At 35.4% G+C, this 25,117-nt stretch overlaps 1 protein-coding gene, 1 non-coding gene and 1 pseudogene across 2 annotated transcripts in view; 1 reads left to right on the forward strand and 2 right to left on the reverse strand.

Moving 5' to 3' along the window:
- The window catches only part of NFATC3 (nuclear factor of activated T cells 3), a 95,526-nt gene that overhangs the window by 53,803 nt on the left and 16,606 nt on the right, over positions 1–25,117 (forward strand). The window contains 5 exon segments of the mRNA XM_025045299.1: positions 2,868–3,040; positions 6,146–6,286; positions 12,072–12,127; positions 13,127–13,253; positions 17,865–18,869. Of these exon segments, the coding sequence (XP_024901067.1) occupies positions 2,868–3,040; positions 6,146–6,286; positions 12,072–12,127; positions 13,127–13,253; positions 17,865–18,869 (1,502 nt within the window).
- On the reverse strand, positions 882–1,000 carry LOC112478304 (annotated as a pseudogene).
- Positions 1,010–1,082, reverse strand: TRNAV-UAC. The gene has a single exon. It is a non-coding gene; the product is annotated as a tRNA-Val (tRNA).

Raw genomic sequence — 25,117 nt, forward strand, 5'->3', positions numbered from 1 at the left:
TTGTAAAAATAATGTATAAATTAATAAATTGAAGAAAACATAAGTTTCTCACACAGATTCTCAAGAAATTAGGAAAGCCTCACATACTGAATAGTGTGAAAAAATCAGAATAGTAGGGTTTGAACATATCTGCCTCCCCCTCTCCCTATCTACTAGCACATAAAAAAAGTGATAGTCATGATTCAAGAGGATATGATTCATGTCCCTTCCTCAACCAAACCTGGCATATACTGCCTGTGTAGATCACACCAGAAAGGACAAACCTGCAGAAATATAATTGTTACTAGTAACTAACAGCTAGCCCTCTCACCCCACCCTGCCAGAAACAAACCTGAAACTTCTCTGGCCATTTTATCCACTCTGGACTATTAATATTGGGAAATAGGAATTCTATAGGAACCAAGGCTTATGGCAGTATTGTGTGTGTCCAAGAAAGAGTTGAGTAAGAAGCACCTAGGAAGTTACCCAAACCTAGGAAACCTCTTTTATGTATATTAGATAACAGAGCAGCTAATGCTGAATGAGTTTGTTTTACCCAGGAACTAATTACTAGGATAAGCTACAGTGATTGAGTATAATGTAGTTTCAGATAGTGGTAGGCAAAATATATGAATACTAGATAAGACTAGATAAATTGTTCAAAAAATTTGTGCATAAGTGAGTTGTAGGTATATATCAAATTGCTTTACTGTTTCCTGAAAGCAATAAGGTGAGGAAAATTAGTAAATACTTCCTTTGTTTTGCCAACTATTTCACAGACTTGATCATTTTGATCCTAATCTATTTTGGATATGTAAGACCCTTTATTTAAAACCAGTATACTAACCCATAAACCACAGAGCCACTTTATAAGATACTTTATTTTTTTATTTTATTATTTATGCCTACAGCACCTGGTCTTCCTAGGTGGTCTCCCATCCAAGTACTAACCAGACCCAACCCTGCTTAGCTACCAAGATCAGCCAGGATTGGGCTTGTTCAGAGTGACATGGCTGTAGACCATGGACTGTGGCTCCACTGGGGCACGAACCCAGGACCTTCTGCATGTAAAGCAGACGTGCTAACCACTACACTATGGAACCACATCCATTACAAGATACTTTAAATATAGGATGCCAGTATTCACTGCCTTACCCTACTCATAACTCTTTTCTGATTTTAAAACTAGATGAATATGGATGTCGCAGTATTACATTTTAACCTAAAATACAGTTTTAGTTGCAGTATTACATTTTAACCTAAAATATAGTTTTAATTGTAAAAAGATTTAATAGTAATTTTCATTTCTATATAGGTGTGGTCTTTTTCTTGTTTTACATTTTGTAGCCAGAGTTTTAAGACTGTCATTTCTGATTTTCTTATTCCAAATCTTCTATTAGGAACTTAGCTCTCTGCTAAAATACTTTCCCTCAAAAACTCAATAAAATGTATGGTCTATGGTGTTTCCCAGCCTGAAAACTCATGTCGGTGTGTTAATATGAATAATCACTACCTTATTGATAGAATTCGATCAATACTGCTTTGAGTTAAAGTGCAGTTGTTTGATATTAATTAAATATTTTATTTTAAAAAATATTTCCTTTTGTAGAAATTTCTTTTGTGTCTTTCTGAAGATGAAAATATTCTTTTAGGATTCTTTCTTGTGCATTACTGGTTCTTATCTTGATAATCTAGTTCTATAATATATATTGTCCTTCAAAGCAACTTCTGCAGCCTTTGGGCAGTGAACATTAGAATTGGAACTATTGGTAGATAAAGTAAAAGGATGGATAACAGGGAATGCCATAAGAGAGAGTAAACTTTAACTAGAATGTTTGATTATTAGTTATTCATTAGCTTTATTCTTCCAGCATGTGAATAATGAGGATATGTTGTAGATACTCTTGTTTTCTACCATGATTATATGTTAAGCAATCATACTTAGTAATAAAATTTGAAGATAGTTAAATATTAGACCTTACGTGCCAAAACTTTGATCTTATGTGCTTTAGAAATATATAATACAGTTTAGAAACTATAGAAGCTTGTAGTTTAGAAAGTTTAGAAATATGTAATATAGTTAGAAATGTAAGACTCTTAGCCCGATGGATTGTTTTTATTAATAAGCATATCACTATAAAAATCTAAATATGCTTTAATGACCTATTTCTAGTCCTACAAATGAATCTCTTCTGGCCTATGACATATAGAGAGTTGAACAATCTTTTTACTTTCTGTTTCACTTATCTAGCCACCAAATTTAGTGGTTTTAAGTAATAACATTTTTTTTTTCCATGATTCTTTGCGCTGGCTGAACTCAGCCAGTCTATTTATGTGGCATTAGCTAGGATCACTCATGCACCTGAATTCAGCTGGGAGCTCAGCTGGGTTTGAAACATCCAAGATGGCTGGGGCGGCTGGAGTAGTCAGGGATTGTCTCAGCCTTTCTCTTCAGCAATGTAGTTGGACTTCATTGTGGCTCAGGGCTCTAAGAGGAAGTTATGAAGCTTCTTAAGTGCTAGGCTCATAACTTACACAGGATCTCTTGGCCATATTCTTATAAGGCCAGCTCTCAAAGAGAGCGGACATAGGAACTCTACCTCTTAATGGGAGAAGTGGCATGCAAGTACAGGAATGAGAAGGGATGATTGACAGCCATCTTTGCAGACAATTTACCATACTTACTATTATAGTTTTGAGATACAAAAACATTTTTAATCCTAAAATTGAAATAGCAGAAAATAACAATCATAGATATCTTTCTTTTTTGACCTGATTTTAGGTAGTGATAGTTCTTCCCTGCCAAATTAACAATAGCTATTTAGCTGAGTTATTTAGAACCACTAATTATCAGTAAACAAATAACATTTTTATATTTTTCTCTCTAGTATTGACTGTGCAGGTATTTTGAAACTTCGCAATTCAGATATAGAACTTCGAAAAGGAGAAACTGATATTGGCAGAAAGAATACTAGAGTACGACTTGTGTTTCGTGTACACATTCCACAGCCCAGTGGAAAAGTCCTTTCTCTGCAGACAGCTTCAATACCTGTTGAGTGCTGTAAGTGAGCTTGTGACAGTGTTTTAAAATTTTGTATAATAGGTCATTTTCTGTTTTGCTTATATTGTAGTATTTGGATCAAAAGTGTGAACTGATGCATGGAGTCCGGATAGCTGGTGTAATTTTCTTACATGGAAATAAGCCACTTGGTTAGGTGGGAAGAGTACTGATCTTAAAGTTAGAAAATGGTTTCTCATTATATTTTGACCCTAAGTAACTATGTGACTGTGGACAAAAATTCTCTTGACCACCACAATCTTCTTAACTGTAAATGAGGAAGGTAGACTTGATGACATCTTAGAATCAAATCATGAAGCTATGATTCTGATTCTGTCACTTGGTCATCTTTATTTCATTAAAATGTCAGCCTTCATGTTGGAAGATACCTGTCTCTGAAACCTGACACCTCAGCTATATAAAGATTTACAGGATTTTGTTTTGGGTTTTAAGGTTTGTTTGTTTTTTAACCCTAAATTTAATTACAACATCAGATTGGGAAAGTAAGTGCTTTTCCCCCTGATTTACAAAGGGAAGAAATGAAAAAAGCCCTAGAACCTGATATTTCAAACCCCGGAGAACTGTGGACCTCTAGCAGGTTAGCTGATAGGACTGAAATATTGAGACTGCTGTTTAGACCTTTAGCGTATAGACTTAGAAGTGTTTTAATTCCATGTCTTAATTTTGTATAGGAGGAAACTGTGGCACAAGTATCTCAAGTACTCATCCATGGTTACTTGCTTGTAAGAGACACTTGTGCCTAGAGCACAGGTTTTCTTAGTACTCTTTTGGTTGTATCATTTTATTTTGGTTATATCATACCTTTTTATTTCTGTTAATCATATGCATTTTTAATTTGAAATAACACCTGCTTAGCTGTCTTTCTGTGCCTCCTTTTGCTGTTCGCGGAATTGGAGTAAACTTTATAATTTCTCAATCACTAAGTAAATTCATGGTAGTAGAATTCACTGTAGAAATAATTTTTATATTAATTTTTAATTGCTAATACAGTTATATGGTACAAAATTCAAAAAGAATCTTAGAGAGAAAAGCAAATTTCCAACTCACCTAGTTTTTTTTTTTTTTTTTAAACACCTACAGCACCTAGGTGGTCTCCCAGTCAGGTACTAACCAGGCCTGACTCTGCTTCGCCTCCAAGATCAGACAAGATCAGGCATATTCAGGGTGGCACGGCTGTGGACTAGTTCTCCTTCTTAAAAGCAGTTATCATTGCCAATGTCTTTATTATCTTGCCACAGTATTTTGTTCCTGTATAAGGATATATATGTCTCTATTTTTAGCAAAATAATTTAAATAATTTAAGTTAGTAGAGTAGTTTGAGTTTTTTGAGATAAAGTTTCTCTGAAATATTTTCTATTTTTTCTTTTAGTTTATTAAATAAATATGTGATTATTGTTGAGAATATAGAACATGCAGAATGGTAAAAGAGTTGTATTAAAATCTTTCATAATAAAACTTCCCCAAGATAGTCACTATTAACCATTTTCTGGATTTTCTTTGCTTTTTTTTTTTTTGGTCTATACATATTTACATATTTTTTAGTTGGGCTTACCTTATACAGTTTTACATCTCATTTTGGTATTTTCACTTATAATGGGCATTTTCTCATATTGTTAAATATTCTTCAAAAATACTGTTTTTAACTCATAAATAATTTTTTTGTTATGACTATGCCATTTATCGAACACGTTAGCCATTTAGAGTACCTTTTGAATGTACCTTTGATGGCTAATTTCTATCATAAATATCTAAAATTTGAATTAGTCTACTTCTGAGCCCAGTCAATGCTTGTTTTTCATGCTCCTTCTCTGTGAGCCATTTGTAACTTAAGTAAGAGTATAAGTATTTTCTGAGATCTGGGTTGGTGCTCAGTACTTCCCAAGTGATAGTTGATTCTGAATCACAGGCTATCCCCTATGAAGAAATCTATTTTAACTGTTTCTTCAAATAGAGCAGGGATCCCAATTCACATACCTTTTGTGGCTTCGTATTAAAATAACTGGGAGAGACAAGAGCTGTAGTGAACTGGGAGAGTGTGCTTCTTCAAGATATTCGAGTTTAAATTTCTTCAAAATATTATTCTAGCCAAACAAAACACAGTTGACCCTCAAAGCCAATTTTCCACCCAAGCAATAGGACTGAAAGTAGACCTGTTTTCCAAATGTGAAGAAGAGTATTTAATCCACACTTTTTTCTTTTAATATAGAAAGAAACCTAATTATGTAGGCATTTGGCAAAAAGAAACCCTTAGAGGACCTAAGCAATCAAAAGAAATATAATCTATAGCTTGAAGCTCAAGCAGTTAAAAAGAAAGAAAGAAAGAAAGAAAAGACAGAAAATAGAGCAAGTTGAATTCAGTCAATGTCAGAGAAAGGTGGCACTAAAGTCATTGTTTATAATAAAGTTGTTAATTTAAAAAGTGATTTTCAAGCATTAAGAAAATTTGTTCAACTGCTCTGGGAATGGAGAATACAGTACATTATAGAAACATTTGCATCCATTTAAAAGAATTTGCTATTGAAATGTATGCTTCGTGTATGCTTCAGTTATTTACTTATTTAGAAAATTGTCCAGAATGGAATCCTGATGTCTCAATGATGATCTAGATATTTTCTTGATGAAAAGGCTTCTTGTCTTCATCTTTTAGAAACTTCTCTTCTTTTAATTGTATGCAACATAATTACACATATTTGGATTTAATTTCCTTTTTATAATTATATTAGATTTATCAATTTTAACAGACAATTATAGGCAAGAAATGAATTAAAGACAAGGTAAAAAGAAAAATTGGATGAGGCGAATGTGTTGGAGTCAATATGAAGTTGCAGGCATTAATTAATTTCTCTTTATCAGTTGGTTTTGTTATACTTATAGTCTAAGAAGATAATTTAGAACTCACATAAATCTAATAAATCTGTATTGTTTTTTAAATAACATTTTAGTAGATATTGTTACCATTGTTTTGAATTGTAAAAGCTCAGAGTTTGCTTCTCTTTATTTTCATTTGATAGCTTGAATTTGTCATTTATATATGAAAAATTATAAACTAATATTTTGTTTCTTCTCAACTCTTTGAAAACAAAACAGCCCAGAGGTCTGCTCAAGAACTTCCTCATATTGAGAAGTACAGTATCAACAGTTGTTCTGTAAATGGAGGTCATGAAATGGTTGTGACTGGATCTAATTTTCTTCCAGAATCAAAAATCATTTTTCTTGAAAAAGGACAAGGTAAATAATATAAGATTTGAATTGATTGACCTCAAACTAAGGGACAAAAGGGTGAAATAAATTATTCAGATATTTCACTGACATTATTCACAAAATAGTTTTCCTAAAGCTATAGGCATCATTTATGCAGATTTTATTTTAAACCAAACATTTATTACATTTTCATGTAAATGTTAAGTTTTCATTAAGGATGTCTCAGAGTAGAAGAATCCCCCAAACATATGTCACACAGAAACTTGGACACAATGCTTAGAGCAGCATTATTCATAATAGCCAAAAAAAGGGAAGCAATCCAAGAGCAAATCAGCTGATAAATGGATTAACCAAATGTAATGTATCCGTACAATGATGAGCTATTCTTCAGCCATAAAAAAGCATAAAGTAGTGATGCCTGCTACAACATGGATGAACCTTGAAAACATTGTGCTAAGTCAAAGAATCCAGCACAGAATGTCCAGAATCAGCAATTTATAAGAGACAGAAAGTAGGTTAGGGGTTGTGAGAGGTTAAAGGGAGGTGTCGATGGGGAGCGACTGCTAATGGGTGTGGGGTTTCTGGAATTAGTGGTGGTGGTTGTAGAGATCAGTGAGTATACTAAAAACCCCTGAATTGTATGATTTAAAAGGGTGAATTTTATGTGTTTTATGTAATTATATAAATTACATCTTAATTTTAGAAAAGTAGAAAAATCCTATGTCAGGGTGTTTTAGCCCTTCTTGAGCATATTTAAAATATTTTTGTACCAGTTATTTCCTCTCTCATATCTTTCTAAGCATTTAAAAAATGTGAAATGAAATGCCATTCTTATAAGAATAATATAGCAAATACTCCTACTTACTACCCAGTTTAAGAAATAAGACATTTACCTTTGAAAGCCTCTTGATGCCCCTTCCCAAATGGATCCCTCTCTTGAATCAATCCTTGTTTTTCTTTATATTTTATTTTATATATTTTCCCCTGTTTTTGGACTTTATGTAATATTGCATGTATTCTTCTGAAAATGTTTTTTTAGAGATCAAGATTAATGTTTTAAGAATGATCCATGTAACTGAAGATCTTTTCACTGTATGTAGTTTCACTGTATGAATGTGCCTCTATTTATTACCCATCCTCTCACTAGATATGTGGGCCATATTTTTTTTTTGGCACTGCCAAACAATAGCTAACAATGCTGCTATGAGCCTGGAGGACTAGGTAAGAATGTCATTATTCTTAAATTTTGTTAATTCAGTAGGTGTATCTTGAGCTTTGGATTTGAATTTCCCTCTTATCTATTGAGGTTGTTATGGGCCATTTATGTTTCCTTTTTTGTATAATACTTGTTCAAGTCTTTGCCTATTTTTTTCCATTAAGTCAATTATTATTTATCGATTTGTATTCTGGATATCAAAGTGAGTTGAGGGAAATGCTGCATCTTTTCCCACTTTCCAAAAATGTTTGTGTCATGTAGTCTGACCTTCCTTTGAACACCTGGTAGAGCCCACCTCTGAAACCTTCTGGGTTGGGAGCTGTCTTTATGGGGAGATACAGTTTCTGCTATAATTCTCTTTGTACTTATAGGACCACTTAGGTTTACTTCTTCTTGAGTTAGTTTTGGTGATTTATATATTCCAGGTGAATAGAAAAACACATTCCTCGTGTGTTTCTCCTTTACTCTCATACTACCACACTCAAAATACTTCTGACACCAGATATGTGGGTTTTCAGTACATCAAGCAATTCTTCGGCACCAACTGTCTATCCTTAATTCAGTTTAATTCTGAAACTAACTGGAGTTAGTGCAGACCCCACAGACTAAAGCCTCAGTCCCATAAGAATACCCCCCACTTCAGATGCCAGTTGAAAGTAGTAGTTCCCCAGGTTGCCCATAACTTCTGCCTGACATGGCTACAAATCAGAGGTTCCCAAGACCCCCTTCCTGGATTTAATCATTTGGTAGAACAGCTCAGCAGAACTCATGAAAATGTACTTATGTTTACCAGTTTATTATTTAAAAGATACAAAAAAGGATACAGATAAACATCCTCATGGAAGAGATACGTAGAGTAAGGTACGAAGGGAGGGGCGAAAAGCTTCTGTGCCCTCCACTGGCACAACACTCTTCCAGCAACACAGAACACCATAGTTTTAGGATTTTTATGGAGTCTTCATCACATTATTATTCCATTTCTAGCCCTTCTACCCTCTCTGGAGAATGGGGGTGAGCCTAAAAGTTCCAAGTTTCTAATTATGGCTTGGTCTTTCTAGTAACCAACCTTCATCCAGGAGCACACCAAGAGTCACCTTTTAGAACAAAGATACTCCTATTACCCAGGAAATTCCAAGGGATTTAGGACTTCTACATCAGGAACCACCTTCAAACACCAAATATTAGAACCAAAGATGCTCCAGTGCTCTCAGTAGGAAATTACAAGGGTTTTAGGAACTCTATGCCAGGAATTGGAGACAGCGACTGATAAATATTTTTTCTATTATAACACACCAGTATTTTATGTATTTCATTCAAGCTTCCAAATTTATCGACATTAATTTGCTTATATTATTCTCTTTCTGCATCTAGAATTATATGCCTTCTAAAAAATTGTTTTTGTTATTGTTTGTGTTATCTCTTTTTTAATCAGTTTTTCCAGAATACTTGGCTTTATGGATCCTTTCAGTTGTTCATTTTCTGTTTCTCTAATTTCTATATTTTTCCTCCATTTCACTTTTTTTTTGGCTTAACATATTCTTTTAATTTAAATATTTAATGCATTTGTTTTTCATCCTTTTATCTTTTTTAAACTTAAGTATTTGAGGGTATACGTAACCCCATTACATATCTCTTACAATTTCTGTACGTCTTTTTCCACTGAATCCTTTTTCTTGGAGTTTAAATATGTTCAGATCTTCTCATCTTAAATATTCCCTTTCTCTGGACTCTTTCATCCTCATTAACTGTCATTTCATTTCTCTTTCATTTTTCATCCAGGCTCTCAAAAAACTAATCTCTCATCTACCTTCATTGCCTTACCTGCTACTTACTTTTTAATCCTTTGTCTTTTACTATATTAAAATCATAAACTCCTAAAAATTTGACAGCTATCCACTTAACACCCTTAATCTTCTTAACACCATTTTCTTTTTTGGCTTTTGTGTAATTGTATTTATCTGGTGCTCAGCACATCTTTAACTATGCCCACTCTTTTCTGGCCCTTAAATACAGATGTTTCCTAAGGTCTATATTCAGCTTTTTTTTTTTTTTTTTTTTCATTCTATTCCTTTGTTCAGGAAATTTCATCAGCTACCAAAGCTCTATCTATAGCCAAATTTTTTTTCTTCTAAATTTCTAACCTGCACTTTAAAATATTCACTTAATATTGCTACATAAGTGTTGCCACTGATACTTAATATGAAAAAATGTCAGACTTCACAAGCCAGTTCCTCAACTTCATTAATGTCAAGGCCTTCTTCTTCTTGGGCTGGAAACTATGTTTCCAACTTTCTTCTTTTGCTTAAAATTCACTTCCTTCCAACCCCTTCAGCCCTGACCAGTACTTGCCTGTCTTAAAGAAATATCAGTTCTATTTCACAGTTTAATTCATCAATTATGTGTGAAGTGATTGCTGTGTAAAAGATACTAGTCTAGGCGTTAGGGACATAATGATTAATAAAACCTTCAGGTTGCCTGCTTTGATAGAGCCTACATTCTGGTGGGAGAGCAGACAGTAAACATGTAAACAAATAAGTGAACAATATAATTCTCAGTAAAAAGGCTATGAAGTAAAAGGGTAAGTTGATAGTGTTGGAATAGTGAACTATTTATATCAGGTGGTCAAGGAATGTCCTTCTGCAAAGGTCATATATTAAGCAGAACAAAAAGTATGAGGAAGAGATAGAATCTCAAAGCTGTCCCTTTCCATTATAAAAATTCATTTGTGTTTGAATGTAATAAATATGTATGTATAAGGCAGTGTGATTATAGAATTCATTTTTTTTAACCCAGAGCTTTAAGAGCTTTTGGTTTAAACTGAATTATGTTATATGATGGCAGTTAACCTGCTTCTGGTGAGATTATAGCTGTGAATATGTAACTCCCATTTGGAAAGCACCTTCAATGATCCCTTCATTTTTTACGTTCCTTAGTGTGGCATTTAGGCCACAATCTGTTGCCTGTCTTTCCAGCCTCATTTCTTCCTGCTCCTTACCTCATACTTTATACTCTATTATTGCATCTGTGTGCAATGCCCGGTATCATGAAGTCTCTTGCCATCTTGCCTTTGCTCATGCTATCTCTTCTGCCTAAACTACCCTTCCCCCACATCATCTGAGTTCTGCTTTATATTTAAGCCTCAGTTCAAGAGCTCCTCAGGAAGCCTTTCTAGTGTCATACCCCCACCCCAAGACTATGTTAAGGACCCTGACCTCTGTGCTCTTGTTACTTCCAAAGTACATTTTTATTAACTAGTGTAACTACCACATTTTATTGTAATGAACTATTTGTATTTGCCTTTCATCCATAGACCGAAGATAGAATATCTTGTCTCCATTATCTCAGTAACCCAAAGTGCCTGGTACTTTGGGACCCAGCAAATGATTGCTGAACTGAACTATAATTCTAAGCAGGCATAGGATTTGTCTGTAGTGTCTCGTGCATAAGAATGGCCATCATCTAATTATTGGACTGGAAAATGATAGTCACAATCTGGAAGGATTTGATTGACTTTCTCCTGATATTGTCACAGTCCAGATGAAGAAGTCATGCTAGCTACGAAGATACTTGTATAGGTTAGTTACTAAACGAATGCCCATAACATAAAAAGACTGCTTTAGAATAGTTGCTCATCAGACTGGAGTGAGAGCTGTAGTAGTAGGTGTAGCTCTCACTTGGAATGAACAGACAGAAATGTGCTGGCCAGATCTTCAGGTAACACAAATCTGTAAAGCCTAGAAGCCTATTTTAGAAGACCAAGAAAATGAAGTCTAAAAAAGAGAAATTAACGAAACAAGGGGGAACCCAGCTGCATAAATGCACAGTGTGGTAGCTTGAGCTTGGCAATAGGAAATGTGGCAGACTGAGGGATACTTGCTGACCATACACTAAGTGTAAGAGAGAACATGGTGCGGCTGCCCTAGAAAACTTTCATCAACAGTGACACAGCATTTCCACACAGCGTGGCAAGAGCCTCAGTCACTCTCTATCATGCTGGGTCGTTTCCCACCTGGACTATTCAGTCTGGGGCCTGGTGCATTTAGAAAGAGGTGGTCAGACTGGAGGAGTGAAAGAAGAGTGATCAGCAAGGCTGAAATATGATATGCAGAACTAGGGATGCTAGTGAGCAGAAGAGGAGACATAGCCAAACATAGCTGCTTTTAAACATCTAACCTGTCTCAGAGAACCACTCAGGATTTTTGGGAGTAGTACTTAGACTAGTGGTTGGATACTATAAGGAGATAGATTTCCTCCATCACAAGGATTGTTCCAGCAGCAATTATTGTCCAAAGATGAAATGAGTTACTTGGTGAGGGAGTGAATTTCCTTTTTCATAAGACATACAAACAGAAGTTGGCCACAGCTTGGTGGAAGTGCTCTCAAAAGATTTTCAAGTATCACTTGGTAAAATAAACTCTGTGGGGCCTGCTGACTTGGGTAGGTCATTTTTTTCCCATAGGTACTCATTTTATTTTCATAATGGAAGTCAGAAAAAGTTTCTCTTTACCAGTAAATTTGTGATACTAAATACGTTAGATTTTGTTTATAATTTTGTGACTTGAATTACTTTTAACTGTAAATTGTTTCTTTCGACAGATGGACGACCTCAGTGGGAGGTAGAAGGGAAAATAATCAGGGAAAAATGTCAAGGGGTAAGAAATTTACCTTATTTTTTAAGGAATATTTAAGAAGTTTAATGAGAAAATTGAATAATGCTGCTTATGGTATAGATTATGAGTCTTATCTGTTTAGTAATAGAAAAGTAAAAAATTTTAGAAGTTTGGCTGAGATGCTTTCCTGATATTAAAATCGAGGCAAGATAAATAATTGGTATCTTTTTTGAGTACAGGAAAGGAGAAATTAGAAATGAAAGATTATTAGAAGTTTCTTAATGAAGTTATCATTAATTTATTTCTCTGAATTCAGTGAAGAAATCAAATAAAGATGATACATAGTGGGCAAAAAGTAGGAGGAGGACAAGCCCTAAGGAGTTTGTGTATTTAACACACTGTTCCAAGCTCTTCAGCATCAAGCCTTCCAGGGTTCAACACTGAAAGCTGTGGTCCCTTCCTGGTTGGAATGGATACAATGTTCTCTGGGGTAGAGAGTACCACTTCTCACAGTGTTCTCCAAAGATGGAGAAATTAGGCGAAGGACTGCAGTTGGCTTAGAGCTAAAAGTTTTCACCCTCCTTGTGTAAAATTACTTTTTATATGAATAAAAATTCTGTATATTGCCAATTTAGAACATTTTGAATATAAAATTTTAAATAAGGAATTTAAATTATAACTAAGGAAGTATTAAATAATAGACTTGTAGTTAAGACGTAGAATAACGTAATATTCAGTTGAACAAAGTATCTCACTACACAGTATATCAGACTTTATTTCTGCTATAACTAGAAACCCAACTGGGTGAGTAAAAAGCAGTTTTTTCTTTAATGGTTTACTTTAAAGAGCTTATTTCTGTTTAAGACTAAAGTCTCCATAGAATAAATCATCAGATGACTTATATGATCAGTTGATGTGCATAATGATCTATGATGGGAGGGCCTGGGTAGTAGATAAGACTCACAAGTAGTGCTGAGTTTAGCAGGTGCATTTCATTTTTAGTTCTGAGTGTAACACAATCTTGCTTTCCATGTTCCTTAGGCTCACATTGTCCTTGAAGTTCCTCCATATCATAACCTAGCAGTTACAACTGCAGTGCAGGTGCACTTTTATCTTTGCAATGGCAAGAGGAAAAAAAGCCAGTCTCAACGTTTTACTTACACACCAGGTACGAGGAATTGTGATGATTAACTATAGAGCTTTCTTTTGTAATGAATAAAAAGTTATTCAATGAATCCTATATTAGAATGTTCAAGATAGGATGCTTTATAATCAATAAAAATCCTAATATGTGCCTAATCTGTAAAGTTTGTGTTGACTTTAAATATTGGATGTGATATCAGTTGTTATTTTCTAGTGTTTTATTATAAGGAAATTACAAGTTTGAATGCAGATTTGAAGTCCGTTTTTCAGGAGCTACCAAAAATCACCAGCACTCCAGGAAGGGCAGGTGTTTCTGAATATGTGTGAACTCCCCTTGTGCCCTTAGAACTGCAAAAAATGAGCTTTAACAGGGAGATGACATGATCAAATTTGTGTTTCAAAAATCATATTCCCTATAATATATAAATGTATCAAATTAACATGTTGTATACCTTAAATATATATAATATTATATGTCAAATATATTCAGTAAATTAAAAAGTTAAAAGAAAATTACTTTTCCCATATTTCTTCTGTTTCTGTAAGATGTCAATGTCCCATTTAGACTTTTCTCAAATTATTAACTATGGGGAGTGAAAATTATATAGAAGACAAGATTAAAAAGGTGATTCAAATAGCTAGAGTGTTTTGAATGTACAGTAAAGAGAGCATAAATGGTAAAGAATAGCAGGTTTTTGAGAAATTTGAGGGGATAGGATTTAAAATATGGACGTTGGAATGGGCCTTAGATGGGAGGAAGGACAGGAGAGAAAGAAGATGAACAAGATGGATATGATTAAGATGGTTTGTAATTTATTATTGGAGAATTTAGGGAGTTTCAATATGGTATCAATTTTTTTTTTTCTATAAAGAATGATATGAAGTATGTTATGAGCAGAAGAGAGAGTAGTGATTTGGCAGTTTGAAGAGTATGGAGAAGTTTGATATTGTAAAGACAGCAACTAAAGAGATATAGTCCAAGAGCATTAACAAATGCTGTCGAGATGGAGAACAATAAAGTCTAACCTGAATAATAAAGGAGAGGGCTCCCGGGATTGGGAGGAAAAAAAAAAGCAATAGTGTCAACAGATTAGAGAGTTTTATTACCACCTTCATAGTGGTAGTAATTGAACAGATAAACAGAAGGAGAGAGTATGATGCCTTTACATTAACAGGCTGTGAATTGAGAGGACAATATAAAGGCAGAAGCTTAGAGGGCATTATATGTGAGAATGGAAATCAATAGGACCCCAGAGCGCAGAGAGAATATTGGATTGGACTACAGCTGTCATCACTGGCCTTATGGTTGACAGAATACAAATCAGGTGGCACATGCTAACAGAAGGAAGAATGGTGGACACACATGAGCGTTTGGACAGACCTTACTCTGGTTGATTACTGTCTTTTCTCTGTAGCATTTGGCTTTTTTCATTTTTTTCTAAAATGAAATTTTGAATAAAATTTTTATAAAAGCAAATACATTACTGTGAATTTAAAAAAAAGACAAGTTGAAAAAATATTTTAAAACACCCAAATTCTCTTTTACTCTGAAACTATCATTCTCTCCTTTTAGATCCTTTTGATCCAAATATAGACACTTTTAAAAAATAGAAATGGAACCATACCACATATACTAATTTTGTAACATGAACATTTTTATTTTCCTTATCAGCAGATAGAGTTTTGTAGAATTTGAATGGCTTCTTAGTATTTTAGTGTATGACCCTGTCTTTGTTATGTTAGAGTTATTTTGCTTGTCTTATTAATTTGTATGAATTCTTTATATTGAAGGTTTTAGCCTTTTGTTTATGTTTTGTGGCAAATAATCTCTTTCAAAATTTTACTTATAAAAATTTTAGATATTCATAGTTGCTTGTTTTTAATTAAAGAATTTGTCAATTTGTTACTATTTTGGCAATCTCCTAGTAATAGAGATTGACCAACATCAGTGTGCAATAGAAAAATAATCATTAATTGCAAATGGATGATTCTTTTAAGCTTTCTAAAATTAAAAATGGTATTTAGCATTACTTGTCCCACAATCAGTTTACTTTACAAAAGGAAGACAGTAAATAGAGCTCAGAGCTCTTCCCTAGTGGTACTGCCTGAACAACTTCTTAGCCTCTAGCTTCAGAGCTTCTGATAGGGGAGCCCCCACCCCCCACCCCCACTCCCACCCCAGCATCCCTGAAGCTGTTGAGGGAATGGATCTCCCTCTGAGGCTCAGCAGAAGTTAATACAGGAGGTACCATCTGAGCTTTGGTTTTGGAATAATGGGGCTTTTAGGGGCAGCGTTAGAGCCAAACTCTTGTGTATAATATTTTGCCTGTTGGAAAATATATTCTGTGTTCTGAGTAGCGGACTGGACAAATTGACTTTTGGATTATGGTCGTTTCAATTGGGAGGGGAAACTTGCCTTATAATCAGGAGATCAGGTCTCAGTTCTATCATAAACAGATTAACCTCTCCATAAAATCAGGATGTGTGACCAAAGCATAACTTTCAAATTGTTTAAATTATTTTATTATTCATATAAAATTTTATGCAAAAAGCCAATATATTTTAAAAAAAAAAAAAAAAAGGGAAGAAGAAAGCAAGCTTAGGTGCTCTGTTTATACTGGAAGAGGAAATCCAGAATCCAGAGAGCTCCTACTCTTCCACATCCACTGTTTGAAGAGGAGTATGAGGCTTCTCATGGTTTGAAAACCACAAGACCAGTTGATTTTTTTTTTTTCTGGATCCTTCTATCCATCAACATTTTAAATTTGAAAATGATCAAAAGGTAGAATTAATCTGTTTCTAAAATTCAACTCATTCTATATATTGTAAGATCTCTTAAACAATATTTCCTTCCAAACAAGAATGAATTACCATAGGCCTGCAGTGAAGACTTCTTTTTGGTCAGGTTGGAGTCTGAATCCCTTACAGACAAAAAAGTGATACTTGATTTGGCAGAGTGGAGATACATTTGATTTAGCAAAGCAGAACTCTCAATCTTCGTACCCAGATGTGGGTCAGGACCATAGAAACAGGAATTGGATCATGCAAAAAAGATGGATGTTATGCTATAGTTTTTAATCCTTCTGTATCCTTTTTAGTGCATGATAACCCAGCACTTGTGTAACCAAGACTCCCACCTGCTCCATTCAGAATTAATTAAGGGATGAGAGTAGGCTTTCTTGGATATTCTCCCTCCTTCTATAGAAATGTAACTCTGGGTATAGGATTCACTGTGGCTTTCCTGGAACCAGAGTAAGAGCTAAAGTAGAAGACAGAAAACAAGAATCTAGTGGTCCAGGGAGAAAGTTCTAGTTCTGGCAAAGTCAGAATAAAAATAAGTACATTAAGATAGATAGATAGATACATACATACATATAGATACATACATACATACATACATTAAGACTTTAGATAGGTTGGGAGCTGGTAGACACAGTGAACCATACTTGGTACACCTGAGCAAGAATCAGGAACTAGGTAGAGGACTATGTCAGGACTATGAGCATTGTGGCAGAAGCCATAAGAAGATTGTCGAAATACCTTTCTCTCTTGTCCTTGGGGTTGTTGGCTCACCAGTTGCCAGATTTAGAAGCTAAAATGCTTGAATGATGAGCCCATTCTGTTCTTACTAGGAAGCCAGAGTAAAGTGTAGAACTCAAATGCACCCCTAAACGTTTCTATAATAAAATATACTATCAGGGCTGTCTTAATTCATTTCCTCGGATTGAGACCATACTTATGTGAAGAGATTTGTGCTTGGCAAGGGTTTGGTAAATGGTCACATGAGGTTTGACCTTGCTTTGGGTCTCATAGTTATTTTCTTTTGACATAAAATGAGATTCAGTTGGCCTCTGCATCTGTGGACTCCCAACCTCAGATCGAAATGGTTTAGGTATTTATTGAAAAAAATTCATGTGTAAGTGGACCAACACAGTTTGAATCTGTGTTGTTCAAGGGTCAACTGTACTTCTATTTTGTGAAGAGCATGAGATTTTTAATTTTGTTATTTAATAAGTAGTACAAACACGGAAGGAACAATGAGATGCGAATTAAGGGAAAATTATTTTAAAAGAGTTGTAATACTTCACTAAGAGGCTAAAATAGATAATTTCTAGAAAAGTTGAAGTACTTGCCAAGAGAAACAATGAAATCACTTGTTTTGACACATAATTAAGTGATAGTTCTTTTGTATTTTGATATACATATTAAACAAAATAAACAAAATGCATTGATTCCTACTTCGATGCTTTGAGTATCCTTTTATCAGGTAGACTCATTCTAAATCATAAATCTGCTACTTTTTTTGATAAAGGATAATGGCTGGTATTCATAGCCTCTGCTTTGCTTGATGGAATGATGAAGTGAAATTTTCATTCGTAATACACTGTATTGAAGTGCTTAAAAGCATGGACCTTTTTTTTTTTTTAACTTTCATACTTTTAAAGCAAGAATTACTACTGTTTGTCTTATGCTTACTGATTTCACATATTTTATATTATCTGCCTTCCCTGAAAGCATTTGAGTTTTCAACCCCTGACTTGGATTTGTGCTGCAGTTGTGTAGCCTGGAATGAAGGTCTTTAAATAATTTTTTTTGTATTATGTAATAACATTTGCTTTAATGATATTCTTTTCAGTTTTGATGAAGCAAGAACACAGGGAAGATATTGACTTGTCTTCAGTTCCATCATTGCCCGTGCCTCATCCTGCCCAGACCCAGAGACCTTCCTCAGATACAGGACACCCATGTGACAGTGTACTGTCAGTACAGAGAAGCTTGGTTTGTCCCATCCAGCAAACATACACATCCTTGGTAACCTCATCCCATCTGCCACAGTTGCAGTGTAGGGATGAAAGTTCTGGTAAAGAACAGCATATGATACCTTCTTCAGTCATGCACCAGCCTTTTCAAGTCACATCAACACCTCCTGTGGGGTCTTCCTATCAGCCTATGCAAACTAATGTGTACAATGGACCAACTTGTCTTCCTATTAATGCTGCCTCTAGTCAAGAATTTGATCCAGTTTTGTTTCAGCAGGCTGCCGTTCTTCCTAATTTAATAAATCTTGGCTGCCAACCGCCATCATCCATACCTTTTCATTCTTCAAATTCAGGCTCAACAGGACATCTCTTAGCCCACACACCTCATTCTGTGCCGACCCTGCCTCATCTACAGTCAATGGGATACCATTGCCCAAATACTGGACAAAGATCTCTTTCTTCTCCAGTGGCTGACCAGGTCACAGGTCAGACTTCCCCTCAGTTACAGTCCATTACATATGTTCCTTCACTATCAGGGTCTGCTGCAACAGTTTCCCCAGCAGTTTCTTATCCCTTGGCCAGTTCACCACTTTCTGGACCACCATCTCCTCAGCTACAGCCTATGCCTTACCAATCTCCTAGCTCAGGAACTGCCTCATCACCAACTCTAGCCACCAGAATGCATTCTGGACAGCATTCAGCTCAAGCACAAAGTACAGGCCAGGGAAGTCTTTCTGCACCTTCAACCTTAATGTGTCACAGTTTGTGTGATCCAGCTTCATTTCCATCCGATGAGGCAATTATAAACATTAAACCTGAACCTGAAGAGCAGGAACCTAACTTTTCAACAATTGGTCTACAGGACATCACTTTAGATGATGGTAAGTTCATCTTTATGTTCTTAAAGCAGTGGAGATCCAAGAACTTGCTTCTCTAAGTCATGAAAAAGCTACATGGATTACTTATTGGCATATGATTGGGCTTTCTGATAAGTGTTGTTACTAGAAATATGTTAATATATGACTTGGAGAATGGACATGAAAATCTATGTTTTAAAGTCTGTTTGACCACTTATTTCTGTTCCAAAGTATGAGACCTTGAGTGGTAACCTACCACCGATTTGTGATGGAACTGAAGACATGAGATTTATTGGGCATCTTTTCTTTTAGAACATATGTGGAATTTGGGGGTGTTAATTCAGTAAACATTGCTGAATGCCATCCATTTGCAGGGCAAGAGTTAGATACTGGGAATTCTAGGAACATATTAAGATAGAGTTCTTATCTTTGAGGAGACACATAAGAACCTGCTCCTCTGTGGCCTTGCCAGCTTGCCAAGTCAGACAGTGGTAATAGTATAAGACCAGACTGGTTTGCTACTGCTGGTACAGCTGTTGGCACCAGGATAAAAAAAAAAAAATGTTATTTATATAAATGCAGCAAGTTAGTACATAGACCTGTGTTTTTATGAAATTAATAAATTGGAGAACAAACTTTAGAATATTAATTATTTTATAATTGAAAATCAAGATAGGATTGTTAGGTAATAATTTTTTAAGACTTATTCTTGACTTTATCATTTATATGATAGTGAAATTTTGTCTAAGTAGGAATTCAGTGAAAGTTACCTGTAAGTTTTACAATACGAAAATTCTGAAGATTCTGAAACATAGATATAGAATTTTAATTCTCTCTCTGATTCTGTTTAATTATAGAAAAGTAATTCTAACTCAGCCATCTCCTTTACGTACCTAGAGAAACTAAGTGTACTACTTAGTTGTAAAACTGGTATTAAACCTCAAATTCCCGGTATGAAGGGAAAGGAAGGGAATAAACTGTGCCACCCCCTCCCAGGTCTTTACCGTCAGAGCAGTACACAACTATCAGTGCAGCAGGTCTGAGTCACTTATAATCAGAATATAAGAGAAGCACATTAGGAGATCAGCAGAGAGATGTGACAGAGTCCATGAGAAGGATTCAGCAAGTCTTCTTTGAGCTGAGTCTTGGAGAATGAGTATATGTTTTCAAAAATGAGGATCAGAGGCCAAATCAGACAACATAAGCAGAAGCGTGGAGTTGAGTCTGGTAAAGTATGATTGTCTGTGGCTGGCGGGCAAATGGCATAGTAAAGGACGGCTTTCAAAGCCACAGGGGGATGTGGCAGGTCATTTGTGTGTAAATAGTAGATATCTGTATAAACTGAAGCAACACCTTCAGTTTACATAACATTTTCCTATTCCTCACTAATCCTCTCCCTCTGAGGTAGATAGTGACTTTTAAAGAATTGGACTTTCTGAAGATTACACACTCACTAGTAAGTAGAGCTGAGACTGGAATTGGATCTTTTCAGTCTAGTCTTTTTCTTGCAGCAGCACCGCAGCTGCCTCCCAGCAACAGCAGGCTATGGTGGTTAGAACTCTGTGCTAAAGGGGATCCTTCAAGTTTTTTTAATTCCTAGAGAATAGTGGAACATTCTCCATGAATATGTGTGCAGAATTTCACTACACAAATGCATGTTCACAAGTGCATCTGATCTGTCACACTTATATTGGGAATGCTTGAAGGCTCTGTTATTAAGTGTTCTCTTTATGCACAGCTGACACAAGTGTCACTGCTTGCTTAATAATGATGAACACCAGGTATAGAGGAGGCTACTACTTTGATACAAAACAAATTTGAAAATAAATAAAGGCTGGCGGTGAACACACTATGCAATATGTATATATCTGCCTTACTGCTAAATTATACACCTGAAGCTTGCTGGATTTCGTTAACTAATGTCACTATAATAAAAAAAATTTTAATAAAAAATTTAAAAATATCATTTTGAGCACAAAAATAAATAAATAAAGGCTTTTCTGAATAGACAGAGCCTTTCAAAATGTTACCTATTCATTCTTTTGGCAGTTTTAGACTATTCATAGTGCTTTCAAGGTTTATATTTAGAATTTTAATCACTGAAACAAAGGGTGAGACCTTGAGTGATAATTTACCACCCATTTGTGATGAAATTGAAGACGTGAGATTTATTGAGCAGGCCTCAAAGGGTATTCCAGCTCATTTTCTTTCCAAATGAAGACTTTTTGTTTCCTTCTAAAAGAGACCAAAGCTGGAACCTGCTCTTTCTAATTTATCACAGATTGAGTGGGGTTCTTGGAGGGTCGGGGGTAGCAAATTGGAACTAATAGAAAGCTTTGGTGGAAATTTTATTTCACCTTTTTAATATGTGAAGATGTGTTGCAAAAACAGTCTGGAAAGATGAGATCTCTGAGAGCAGGTATAAAAGCGATTTCATTTTCGCTCCATTCAACGCGTAGGGCACAAGATCAAGAAAAGTTCTCAGATTGTAGCTCCACAGTGGACAAGGATTGGCTATTGAATTCCCTCATTGCCACCTGTCAGTAAACTTGATAGAAGCTGAGTGGTGCTAGCAGTAATTAAAAGGGGTGGGGAGACCTAAAATGCCCTCCTGGGCACCTTGAATTATTAGATGTATAATTTTTTAAAATTGTATTTTTGATGCTAGAACTCTAAAGTGAATTTCTGATATTTGCCAATTGATTCGCTGATTATATTATTTTGATTTGCCTTTGAAAGTGAAATACTAGATGCTTAGAAAATCCTATAGTTTTTCAAAGTTTTAATATCAATTTATTTAAAAACAACATACCTCATAGGTCTTGAATGTCTTAGTACTTCAATGCCTCCTTTCTGGCTAGCTTTAAAAGTAAGCCATAAAACATGCCAAAAAGGATTAGAAGCACTGTCAATGTAAGAAATGTCTAAACCTGTAGAGAATTTTTATGAGTTCATTGGAACCAAACTTATGACATATGCCTGGAAGCGAGATTTCAGATGTTTCTGAGGTTAACAGTTTTGCAGCTTCTTTTATGCATTTGAAATTAAGGATGGAATATACATGGAAGATTGGAGGAAGCAAGGAAGGGATTGGATTATAAGATAGTTAATAAGATTATGTGCTCTCTTGAGGGTTAATACCTCCTAGGGGAATTACTTCTGGCATTTCACAGGTGTGTTAACCTAGATGCACAAGAACCAAGAACAGAGCTGGCCTAAATCTTTTCACTAAAGAAGTTACAGACCTCTGGGGCATGACTATGACCTGTCCATTTAGGAATTTATGATCAGATCACCCTGTGACGTTATTTTCCATAGAATACCCCCCACCCCCCCGCTCTTTTTTTGTCCATAGCACTTAAAGTGAACTTTGCAGTTAGCTCAAGTTTTTATTTTATTTTAACTTTTCTATATTGGGTTAGTATTAAGTACAAAGTAGTTTCTACTCTATAACCAGAGGGAGGACACAAGTAATTTTTTTTTAATTTGTGCTATACTAGTTAAATATATTTGTCATTTAATCCTAATAACTTTTATTAATCCTGTTTGTTTTATATTTGTTTACCCCCCCCTTTTTTTTTACCAAGTTAAAAGTTAAAACATGAAATATCCTTTTTATTTTTGAAGTTTTAAGTAGGATAGAGTGGTCAGGAATCATTCAAGTTTTACTTGACTTATTTTTAGAAATGTGGGCATTAACACCTTAATTTTTTATTACAAATTCAGTGAGATTTAATAGAGAAGATACTAGTGCACCTCAGCTCAGAAATCAAAGACCTATAGAGCTGGAAATACCCTAATTCAGCTCCCTCATTTTATAGATAAAGAATCTGAGTTTTACGTAGTCTAAGGTATTCATCCAGGGTAACACACTGCGTTAACAGCAGAGTAAAGACTAAAACCCACATCTCCTCACTCTTAATCAGTACCCTAGGAGTTTTTCCAGTATCTGCAGTCATGTTTCTCAGCAGTCTGTAGGTTGAGACTACAGGTGTAGAGCAAGTAGGATAGGTGAAATGTCATTTTCTCCATAGAGCCTTAGTTTGTGAGAGGTCAGGGCAATCATAAATAAGATTATAGATGAAGTTTTAAAGTCTCTACTCCATTTTCCTCTTTCATACCAGAGTTCATCCTCTGGTATTCCTAGTGATACTGTATTCCTGTGTGTCTCTTCCTTGCCAGCCTCTTTGGAACATCTCAGGGCCTTTGAGTTCCAGCTGCCCTTGTTTTATATGGGCTCTGATGCCTCTGGGTTCATGTAGAACAAATCTAATCCTTCTTCTGTAATACCCTTTCACATGTGTGAAATCTTGGTCTCCTTCCCAGTCTTAAAAACACTCCAGCAACTGCACCCTTCCCTGACCCCCACCGACGTTGTAGTTCCTCTCTCCTTAACCCTGGTGTCTTGTTTTAGTTCCTTTTCATAGTGCATTTTCCAGAAGGGAATACACACTAGCCATCTTGGAGTGGATTGGGATTGTCACCGTCCTTGATCAGATTTTATCATTGTGGCCTAAGGTCAGGGGATGTTCTTAGCTCCATCTTGCTGTTGATTTAGTGAGTCATAAATACTGCTAAATCACAACCTTTCTCTCCCCCTGCCCATCCCTATGGCTTCTTACATATGTCCTTTTTGGAACCTAAGATTAAACTTTAAAATTATCCTTGTTCAGTTTCATTGAGGTAATTTTGGCCCCTCATATAAACCTTCCAAACTCAGAAGAGTCCCAAAAGCATTTCTTTGTTTCAAAATAGTGTGGCTTCCTCCTCACTGGGATTCCTCAGAGTAATAACAGCAGAATGCCAACCTTTACCAAGTTGTGTTCTCTTTTGAGCAGTCCTCTTGGAAGGGGCATTATTCAAAACTATTTTACTGTTTTCTCTTTTCTTTGCTACCTAGATCTACCATTGCCCCTGCTTGGAAAGTGTGTCTACACCTATAAAATTATCAGTTTTTCCTCATATGTTACAATTTATATGCCTGGAACTATAATTTTCCCTAAAAATTTCTGTGCGTTATAGTGTGTATGGCCTAGTTTTGGGACCAAATGATATACATTAAAATAGTACAGAAACAGAGAAATTGTCACAGCTGTGTGTTAAGCATTTTAATTAGGATTATAGTATTGTTAAACTAGACTGTCTTAGACCTTTAAATATAGGTCCATTTAATTTGTGATTGAGCTAACTGAATCCATTTACAACTTTCCATTAGAGTCCCTAAGTTTCTACTTGTCTTCCTTTGTTCACAAACTAACAGAGCTGCAGCTGCAGCTCTTCAGGAGAGAAGAGGGTACATGTTAAATTTAGCTTGACCTGATGCTGTGGTGAAAACTGACACTGCCACTTGCAGGCTCTGTGCAGTAACATGCTGATCCTGAATGTAGGGCAATTGCTAATTCGACTGTAAACAGGGACTCTAGACACTACTTCAGCTGCTGCAGTTCTGTATATAAGTGACAAGCAGAAGAGCCTGCTTTCAAGTAGCAAGGGCATGATAAACACAAGATTCAGGTGGTTTGGATGAGGGAAGCGGGAGGCTGGTACAGAGGAGCAGAAAGGTAAATATTGTCAGTACTGTTCAACCTGTTGAATACTCATTTCACTGGTATTTATTGTATTTAAATAAATAAAAGAAAGCCATGCACAGGCAGTGGTGAGAGTGTATCACAAATGAAGTATTATAATTAATCTCTTTTGGAGCCCTGAGGTGGAGAGAGGTAGATAATACTGAACTTTCTCCTTTAAATGGGATTCTGGGTAACTCACAAATCCTCTTCTGGGAAGTATGTGTGTACCATCTAGCCTTAAACATATTTGTAATAAATAATTCCAGAGGTAGAAAGGCCCATCCCATAAATAATGTTCACATAGGCTTTGGATCATGGCTCACATGGAATGGACCGTGGTAGAGATTCAGGACCTTAGATGCAACCTCTTAGACATATATAATAAGAAAATTTTCAGACCCAGTGAAGCAAAGGCAGACATTTGAGAAGATAAATCTTTTATTTCATATATCAAGTGTGTCTGTGTATCTCCATGACATAAATTAATTGTACCCCATTTGAACAAAAATTTTTCTTTGAATCAACTTGACATTAAAATTTATATGTAAGTGATGAAAAATCCAAGAGAGGCTACCACTAAATAATCAACATATCACAGCATATTAAAAGTCTTCAAAATAAGTTCACTTCAAAAGTATATTTTAAGAATAATTAATAAATTATGGTTACTCTTTCTTGATAATAAAACTCACATTTTTTGAG

The sequence above is a fragment of the Pteropus alecto genome, unplaced genomic scaffold (genome assembly GCF_000325575.1).
Source record: "Pteropus alecto unplaced genomic scaffold, ASM32557v1 scaffold42, whole genome shotgun sequence".
In the NCBI taxonomy this organism is placed as follows: Eukaryota; Metazoa; Chordata; class Mammalia; order Chiroptera; family Pteropodidae; genus Pteropus; species Pteropus alecto.